We start from the raw sequence: 9,556 nt of genomic DNA on the forward strand, positions 1-9,556 counted from the left end.
GGAATGGAGATAAGAAACGCCCTAACCTTTGGAATAGAAATTGATAGGATTAAAATCAACTGGTATGAATACAGATGTAACAAGACATTGAAACACAGAACCTGGCTGGAGATCCTGGCTAGAGAACCTGGCTAGGCTGCTGATCAACTGAACGCTGTCTCCGTGTCATTCCTTCATTCTTTGCCGACTCCGTCCAAACCTTTGGGAACGCCTGGACCTGCTGGGGCAGGACCCCACCAGGGCCTCCGGAGCGTGTGGTTTAGGGGAGCGGGTCGCCGAACCCCAGAGCAGCCGCCGCCATGGCGGATGTGACCGCCCGGAGCCTGCAGTACGAGTACAAGGCGAACTCGAATCTTGTCCTCCAAGCTGACCGTTCTCTCATTGACCGGACCTGCCGGGATAAAACCACAGGAGAGGTGCTATCCCTGGTTGGGAAGCTGGAGGGCACCCGGATGGGAGATAAGGCTCAACGGACCAGACCACAGATGCAGGAGGAAAGAAGAGCCAAGCGAAGAAAGCGTGACGAGGACCGTCACGCCATCAACAAGATGAAGGGGTACACTCTGCTCTCGGAGGGCATCGATGAGATGGTGGGCATCATCTATAAGCCCAAAACCAAAAACACCCGGGAGATTTACGAAGTGCTGCTCAGCTTCATCCAGGCTGCCCTTGGGGACCAGCCCCGTGATATTCTTTGTGGGGCAGCTGATGAAGTTCTAGCTGTCCTAAAGAATGAAAAGCTTCGTGACAAGGAAAGGAGAAAGGAGATTGATCTGTTGCTGGGGCAGACAGATGATACCCGATACCATGTGCTGGTGAACTTGGGCAAGAAGATCACAGACTATGGTGGAGACAGGGAAATCCAGAATATGGATGACAACGTTGATGAGACCTATGGTGTGAATGTCCAGTTTGAGTCTGATGAGGAGGAAGGCGATGAAGATGTTTATGGGGAGGTTCGAGAAGAGGCGTCCGATGATGACATGGAAGGGGATGAGGCTGTGGTGCGCTGCACCCTCTCAGCTAATCTTGTAGCCTCTGGTGAACTGAAGGGTTCTAAGAAGAAGGATTTGCACCCTCGGGACATCGATGCGTTTTGGCTGCAGCGGCAGCTCAGTCGCTTCTATGATGATGCCATTGTATCGCAGAAGAAGGCAGACGAAGTGTTGGAAATCTTAAAGACGGCCAGTGATGACCGGGAGTGTGAGAACCAGCTGGTGCTCCTGCTCGGTTTCAATACTTTCGATTTAATTAATGTGCTGCGGCAGCACAGGATGATGATTTTATACTGCACCTTGCTGGCCAGTGCACAGAGTGAAGCTGAAAAGGAAAGGATCATGGGAAAGATGGAAGCTGATCCAGAGTTATCTAAGTTCCTCTACCAACTTCACGAGACGGAGAAGGAGGATCTGATCCGGGTAAGGGCTGGGCTGGCTTTTCTGTCTGAGTTCGGGGCTAGAGTGTTTGCTTTGGAAAAGAGACATCAGTTAGAAGATTGCAGCATAAAGCTAAATGCTTGGGAGCACTGGACATTCTGCAGATGCTGGGACGAGCCGGAAGACCCCAGTATGACACCAAGGGCGAAGGCATCCTCATCACATCCATTGGCTCTGAGGCAGGTTCTGGACTTGGAGGACCTGGTTTTTACGCAAGGGAGTCACTTCATGGCCAACAAACGCTGTCAGCTTCCGGATGGATCCTTTCGGCGCCAGCGTAAAGGCTACGAAGAGGTGCACGTGCCTGCTCTGAAGCCCAAGCCCTTCGGCTCTGAGGAACAACTGCTTCCAGTGGAGAAGCTGCCCAAATACGCCCAGGCTGGATTCGAGGGCTTCAAGACGCTGAACCGGATCCAGAGTAAGCTCTACCGGGCCACCCTGGAGACAGACGAGAACCTGCTACTGTGCGCCCCCACTGGTGCCGGGAAGACCAACGTGGCCCTGATGTGCATGCTCCGCGAGATCGGGAAGCACATTAACCCCGACGGCACTATCAACGTGGACAACTTCAAGATCATCTACATCGCCCCGATGCGCTCCCTGGTGCAGGAGATGGTGGGCAGCTTTGGGAAGGTAAGAGTGGGGCTCCTCCAGAAGATGCTGTCTGTAGCGTCACAGGGCAGGGGGCCTGGCTCGTCACTGCTTCCTGTATCAAGGCGTCTCTGCAGTGCCTCGGATGGCGTTTCCACTTCAAAGGTGGTACTTGACCCAAGTACAGAGTGTTTCTGAACCAAGAATGTCCTTGACCTATTCTGGCCTTTACAAGGGTGTGTCGTCTTTCTGTCACCCTCTGCATAGCAGTATTCTCCAGTTCTCCTGGGCGCTGTTGGAGTAGCTCTGTGGCCCTTGAGCGCCACCCTCCCCAACTACGAAGATGTGGCCACATTTCTGCGTGTTGATCCTGCCAAGGGCCTCTTCTACTTCGACAATAGCTTCCGCCCAGTGCCTCTGGAACAGACCTACGTAGGCATCACAGAGAAAAAAGCTATCAAGCGTTTCCAGATCATGAATGAAATAGTCTACGAGAAGATCATGGGACATGCGGGGAAAAATCAGGTGCTGGTGTTTGTCCACTCCCGGAAGGAGACTGGGAAGACGGCCAGGGCCATTCGGGACATGTGCCTGGAGAAGGACACTCTGGGTCTGTTTCTGAGAGAGGGCTCCGCCTCCACAGAAGTCCTTCGGACGGAGGCAGAGCAGTGCAAGAACCTGGAGCTGAAGGATCTGCTGCCCCATGGCTTTGCTATTCATCATGCGGGCATGACCAGAGTGGACAGGACACTCGTAGAGGACCTTTTTGCTGATAAACACATTCAGGTTTTAGTTTCCACAGCAACTCTGGCTTGGGGTGTGAATCTCCCCGCACATACAGTCATCATCAAAGGCACCCAGGTGTATAGTCCAGAGAAGGGGCGCTGGACAGAGTTGGGAGCACTGGACATTCTGCAGATGCTGGGACGAGCCGGAAGACCCCAGTATGACACCAAGGGCGAAGGCATCCTCATCACATCGCATGGGGAGCTTCAGTACTACCTGTCCCTCCTCAACCAGCAGCTTCCTATTGAGAGCCAGATGGTGTCAAAGCTGCCTGACATGCTCAACGCGGAAATCGTGCTGGGAAATGTCCAGAATGCAAAGGATGCAGTGAACTGGCTGGGCTATGCCTACCTGTATATCCGAATGCTCCGGTCCCCAACCCTCTACGGCATCTCTCATGACGACCTCAAGGGAGACCCCCTGCTGGACCAGCGCCGGCTGGACCTGGTGCATACTGCTGCCTCGATGCTGGATAAGAACAACCTGGTCAAGTATGATAAGAAGACAGGCAACTTCCAGGTGAGGGCTGAGGGGTGGAAGTGGAGGCTCGCAAAAGTCATTGTCCCAGGAGACCTGTTCAGGCCACTCTTAATTTGAGCACTGGCTCATGCTCATTGCTTGGAACAGTAGAAAGCAGGTGAGTGCACTATGCACTGTGCTGATTGAGCCTAGGAACTCCTAAAATGGTACAGTCAAGCCTGTCAGCGCCTCTTTTCTGTAACTTGAGTGGAGGTGGCTAATTTATCTGTCTTTTCTGTGTGGGTATCAGTTCACTATAGGGCAGATTATTGTGCCATCTTTCTTCATGTGCTTGGGCCAGGGACTTGTATTGTGATGTGTTCACCCAGTGGGCACCTGTTGTTTGCAATGAGAGGTCGCAGCTCAGCATTGGATTGCGTCTTCCTCCTTCATAGGTGACAGAACTGGGCCGTATAGCCAGCCACTACTACATCACCAACGACACCGTGCAGACCTACAACCAGCTGCTGAAGCCCACTCTGAGCGAGGCTGAGCTCTTCAGAGTCTTCTCGTTGTCCTCAGAGTTCAAGAACATCACTGTGAGAGAGGAGGAGAAGCTGGAACTGCAGAAGCTGTTGGAGAGGGTGCCCATTCCCGTAAAGGAGAGCACTGAGGAGCCCAGTGCGAAGATCAACGTGCTCCTCCAAGCCTTCATCTCACAGCTGAAACTGGAGGGCTCGGCACTGATGGCTGACATGGTGTACGTCACACAGTCGGCGGGCCGGTTGATGCGGGCCATCTTTGAAATTGTCCTGAACCGCGGTTGGGCACAGCTTACAGACAAGACCCTGAATCTCTGCAAGATGATCGATAAACGCATGTGGCGGTCCATGTGTCCGCTGCGTCAGTTCCGCAAACTCCCTGAGGAAGCAGTGAAGAAGATTGAGAAGAAAGAATTCCCCTTTGAGCGTCTGTATGACCTGAAAGACGTTGAGATAGGGGAGCTCATCCGCATGCCGAAGATGGGCAAGACCATCCACAAATACGTCCACCTGTTCCCCAAGTTGGAGCTGTCGGTGCACCTGCAACCCATCACGCGCTCCACCCTGAAGGTGGAGCTGACCATCACGCCAGACTTCCAGTGGGATGAAAAGGTCCATGGTTCGTCCGAGGCATTCTGGATTCTGGTGGAGGATGTGGACAGTGAGGTGATACTGCACCATGAGTATTTTCTACTCAAGGCCAAGTATGCCCAGGATGAGCACCTCATTACGTTCTTTGTGCCTGTCTTTGAACCACTGCCCCCTCAGTACTTCATCCGAGTGGTGTCTGACCGCTGGCTCTCTTGTGAGACCCAGCTTCCGGTCTCTTTCCGATACCTGATCCTGCCAGAGAAGTACCCACCTCCCACTGAACTTCTGGACCTGCAGCCCTTGCCCGTGTCTGCCTTGAGAAACAGCACCTTCGAGAGCCTTTACCAAGGTAAATTTCCTTTCTTCAACCCCATCCAGACCCAAGTGTTTAACACAGTGTACAACAGTGATGACAACGTGTTTGTGGGAGCACCCACCGGCAGCGGGAAGACCATCTGTGCGGAGTTCGCCATCCTGCGCATGCTGCTGCAGAGCTCGGAGGGGCGCTGTGTCTACATCACCCCCGTGGAGGCGCTGGCAGAGCAGGTGTACAGGGACTGGTACAAGAAGTTCCAGGACCGGCTCAGCAAGAAGGTGGTGCTTCTGACGGGCAAGACCAGCACAGACCTCAAGCTTCTGGGCAAAGGCAACATCATCATCAGTACCCCTGAGAAGTGGGACATCCTCTCTTGGCGCTGGAAGCAGCGCAAGAACGTCCAGAACATCAGCCTCTTCGTGGTGGATGAGGTCCACCTCATCGGGGGCGAGAATGGGCCTGTTTTGGAAGCGATCTGCTCCCGGATGCGCTATATCTCCTCCCAGACCGAGCGGCCCATTCGCATTGTGGCACTCAGCTCCTCGCTCTCAAACGCTAAGGATGTGGCCCACTGGCTGGGGTGCAGTGCCACGTCCACTTTCAACTTCCACCCGAATGTGCGCCCTGTGCCCTTGGAGCTGCACATCCAGGGCTTTAACATCAGCCACACACAGACTCGCCTGCTGTCCATGGCCAAGCCCGTGTACCATGCAATCACCAAGCACTCGCCCAAGAAGCCTGTCATCGTTTTTGTGCCGTCCCGCAAGCAGACCCGCCTCACTGCAGTCGACGTCCTCAGCACGTGTGCAGCGGACATCCAGCGGCAGAGGTTCTTGCACTGCACCGAGAAGGACCTGATCCCATATCTGGAGAAGCTGAGCGACAACACGCTCAGGGAGACGCTGTTGAACGGTGTGGGCTACCTGCACGAGGGGCTCAGCCCCGTGGAGCGGCGCCTGGTGGAGCAGCTCTTCAGCTCAGGGGCCATCCAGGTGGTGGTCGCTTCTCGGAGTCTCTGCTGGGGCATGAGCGTGGCCGCCCACCTGGTGATCATCATGGACACCCAGTACTACCATGGCAAGATTCACGCGTACGTGGACTACCCCATCTATGACGTGCTTCAGATGGTGGGGCGTGCCAACCGACCTCTGCAGGATGACGAGGGGCGCTGTGTCATCATGTGTCAGGGCTCCAAAAAGGATTTCTTCAAGAAGTTCTTATACGAGCCCTTGCCAGTGGAGTCTCACCTGGACCATTGCATGCATGACCACTTCAACGCTGAGATTGTCACCAAGACCATGGAGAACAAGCAGGACGCCGTGGACTACCTCACCTGGACCTTTCTGTACCGCCGCCTGACACAGAACACCAACTACTACAACCTGCAGGGCATCTCCCACCGCCACCTGTCTGACCACTTGTCGGAGCTGGTGGAGCAGACCCTGAGTGACCTGGAGCAGTCCGAGTGCATCAGCATAGAGGACGAGATGGACGTGGCACCTCTGAACCTGGGCATGATCGCCGCCTACTATTACATCAACTACACAACCATAGAGCTCTTCAGCATGTCCCTAAATGCCAAGACCAAGGTACGGGGGCTCATCGAGATCATCTCCAATGCGGCCGAGTACGAGGACATTCCCATCCGGCACTGTGAGGACAACCTCCTGCGGCAGTTGGCTCAGAAGGTCCCGCACAAGCTGAACAACCCTAAGTTTAATGACCCGCGTGTCAAGACCAACCTGCTCCTGCAGGCTCACCTGGCCCGCATGCAGCTGAGTGCTGAGCTGCAGTCGGATACTGAGGAGATCCTTAGCGAGGCGATCCGGCTCATCCAGGCCTGTGTGGACGTCCTCGCCAGCAATGGGTGGCTCAGTCCTGCTCTGGCAGCCATGGAACTGGCCCAGATGGTCGAGTACGAGGACATTCCCATCCGGCACTGTGAGGACAACCTCCTGCGGCAGTTGGCTCAGAAGGTCCCGCACAAGCTGAACAACCCTAAGTTTAATGACCCACATGTCAAGACCAACCTGCTCCTGCAGGCTCACCTGTCCCGCATGCAGCTGAGTGCTGAGCTGCAGTCGGATACCGAGGAGATCCTTAGCGAGGCGATCCGGCTCATCCAGGCCTGTGTGGACGTCCTCGCCAGCAATGGGTGGCTCAGTCCTGCTCTGGCAGCCATGGAACTGGCCCAGATGGTCACCCAAGCCATGTGGCCCAAGGACCCATACCTGAAGCAGCTGCCACACTTCACCTCAGAGCACATCCAACGCTGCACAGACAAGGGAGTGGAGAGTGTTTTCGACATCATGGAGCTGGAGGATGAAGAGCGAAATGCGCTGCTTCGGCTGTCTGACGGCCAGATGGCGGACGTGGCCCGCTTCTGCAACCGCTACCCGAATATCGAGCTCTCTTACGAGGTGGTGGATAAGGACGGCATCCGCAGTGGCGGGCCCGTGGTGGTGCTGGTACAGCTGGAGCGAGAGGAGGAGGTCACAGGTCCCGTGATGGCACCTCTCTTCCCACAGAAACGTGAAGAGGGCTGGTGGGTGGTGATCGGAGATGCCAAGTCCAATAGCCTCATCTCCATCAAGAGGCTGACCCTGCAGCAGAAGGCCAAGGTGAAGCTTGACTTCGTGGCCCCGGCCACTGGTGCCCACAGCTACACTCTGTACTTCATGAGTGACGCTTACATGGGATGTGACCAGGAATACACATTCCGTGTGGATGTGAAAGAAGCTGAGACAGACAGCGACTCGGATTGAGTGCAGAGGCCTTTGCCTTTGCATAGAGTTGAAACTTGTACAGTTGAACGGGATCACAGCTATGGAGACCAGGTCTGTTGGCTGGGAGAACTGGCAGTCAACGCAGGTGCCGTCCCAGCCCACCTCCAGTTTTCCGCTTGCTACCTTGCCATCCAAACTTTGGATCCAGTGTCTGTAGGTGTCGTGTAGCTGTTCAGCATAAACTGTACAGCATTTGTATGCATGTTCTTGGTAGTTCTTTGATTACAGAATCAGACATTCTAATAAAACAAGTTGGAGAAACCAAAAAAACAAACAAACATTTTGACATATGTTCCCAGTATTTTTCTATACATTTTTTTACAACAACATACAAAGGTTGCAAACTGCTTTCTCAGAGCAAAATATGTCACTTACATCTTCCATATCAATATGTATTATTTATACATATTTAACATGTTGACAAAGTGTGTATTGTTTTTGACAAAAATTTGAGCCAGTAACTGTGGTAGGGTTTAGAGGACCCAAAAGTGAACAAGACCCTGGCCACTGTTGCTCAGTGGTTAAGCCCATGAACCAAGAGGTCACTGGTTTGATTTCCAGTCAGAGCACATGCCTGGGTTTTGGGCTTGATCCCCAGTAGGGAAGGTGCGGGAAGCAACTCATCAATGTTTCTATCTTTCTATCACTCTCCTTTACGCACTCTCTAAAAATCAATAAAAATATTTTTTTTAAATGAACAAGAGATGCCCCAGCCAGGTGGCTCAATTGGTTGAAACATCATCCTGTGCACCAAAAGGTTTCAGGTTCCATTCCTGGTTGGGACACATACCTAGGTTTTGGGGCCTATATTAGAGGCAAGCCATCAGTGTTTCTCTTTCTCTCTCTCCCTCTCTCTCAATAAAATCAATAAACATATCCTTGGGTGAGGATTTTTTTTTAAAAAAGTGAATAAGAGACAGTCCTTGTCCTCAAGGAACTAGAAGTCCAGTCAAGGAAACAGATAAGTAAATTATTACAATAGAGCATATATCTATCGATGCATAACAAACTGTCTCTAGTAATGGGTTGAATGGTGAGCCTCAAAAAGATATCTCCGTGAATACAATGGACTGAATTGTGCACCCCAAATTCAGATGTTGAAGCATTAACATCTAATGTGACTTTAGGAGGTAATAAAGGTTAAAGGAGGTAATAAGGGTAGGGCCCAAATCCAATAGGATTAGTAGCCCTATAAGATGAGAAAGAGAGCCCTAGATGGTTTCTCTCAGTGGGTAGAGTGTCGGCCTACTGACTGAAGGGTCCTGGGTTCAATTCTGATCAAGGGCACATGCCTGAGTTGCAAGCTCGATCCCGTGCAGGAGGCAGCCAATCGATGATTCTCTCTCTCACTGATTTTTTTTTTCTCTCCCTCTCCCTTCCTCTCTGAAATCAACAAAAATATATTTTTTAAAAAAGTAAAACCACACAAATTGGAGGAAAAGCAACCACTAATTTTAGGACAAACTCTAGCCCTCCTGAGCCCGTACCCTGGCCTCACCTGAGTGTAATGGGTGCAGGTGGCATTGAGGGCACACTCCGCCACCTCATGGCTGTACCGCTGGCCTTCTGCAAACCACAGGCCCACCACGTGGACGAAGGATGCCGAGCCCACTGGCAGCAGCTGCACATTCCAGCCCACCTGGGAAGTGGCCCCCGGAGTGGGCACCAGGCTTGGGGCCGGGGCGCCACAGCGGGCTGCCCTGGCCTGAGCCTGTCGGGCATGAAATTTGTTCACGGGCAGGGTCCCTAGTCCTGGCTGGCAATCAGGGTTGACCGGGGCCTTCCTTCCCCCAGCTGCCAGCTGCTGGCCCAGGCCTTCCTTCGTTCTGCACCTCCCCCTGGTGGTCAGCACACGTCACATTGAGCAGTCAAACTCCCAGTCGGTCAAACTCCGGAGGGGACAATTTGCATATTGGCCTTTTATTATATAGAACTAGAGGCCCAGTGCACAAAAATTTGTGCACTCGGGGGTTTCCTCAGCCCGGCCTGTGCCCTCTCGCAGTCTGGGACCCCTCGGGGGATGTCCACCTGCTGGCTTAGGCCTGCTCC

General features: G+C 53.3%; 2 protein-coding genes across 2 annotated transcripts in view; one reads left to right on the top strand and one right to left on the bottom strand.

The window, feature by feature from the left end:
- The first annotated feature begins 245 nt into the window (after positions 1 to 245).
- On the top strand, positions 246 to 7,785 carry LOC102241558 (U5 small nuclear ribonucleoprotein 200 kDa helicase-like). Its single transcript, XM_014543819.1, is given in 6 exon segments — positions 246 to 1,418; positions 1,620 to 2,069; positions 2,107 to 2,296; positions 2,299 to 3,332; positions 3,728 to 6,409; positions 6,698 to 7,785. Coding segments are annotated over 6 exon segments (6,264 nt in total). The 5' UTR covers positions 246 to 299; the 3' UTR covers positions 7,487 to 7,785.
- Positions 7,584 to 9,556, bottom strand: part of LOC102241865 (chromosome unknown open reading frame, human C22orf46) — a 10,709-nt gene continuing 8,736 nt past the window's right edge. The window contains 2 exon segments of the mRNA XM_014543820.1: positions 7,584 to 7,658; positions 9,006 to 9,146. Of these exon segments, the coding sequence (XP_014399306.1) occupies positions 7,584 to 7,658; positions 9,006 to 9,146 (216 nt within the window).

The sequence above is a fragment of the Myotis brandtii genome, unplaced genomic scaffold, assembly GCF_000412655.1.
Source record: "Myotis brandtii unplaced genomic scaffold, ASM41265v1 scaffold339, whole genome shotgun sequence".
In the NCBI taxonomy this organism is placed as follows: domain Eukaryota; kingdom Metazoa; phylum Chordata; class Mammalia; order Chiroptera; family Vespertilionidae; genus Myotis; species Myotis brandtii.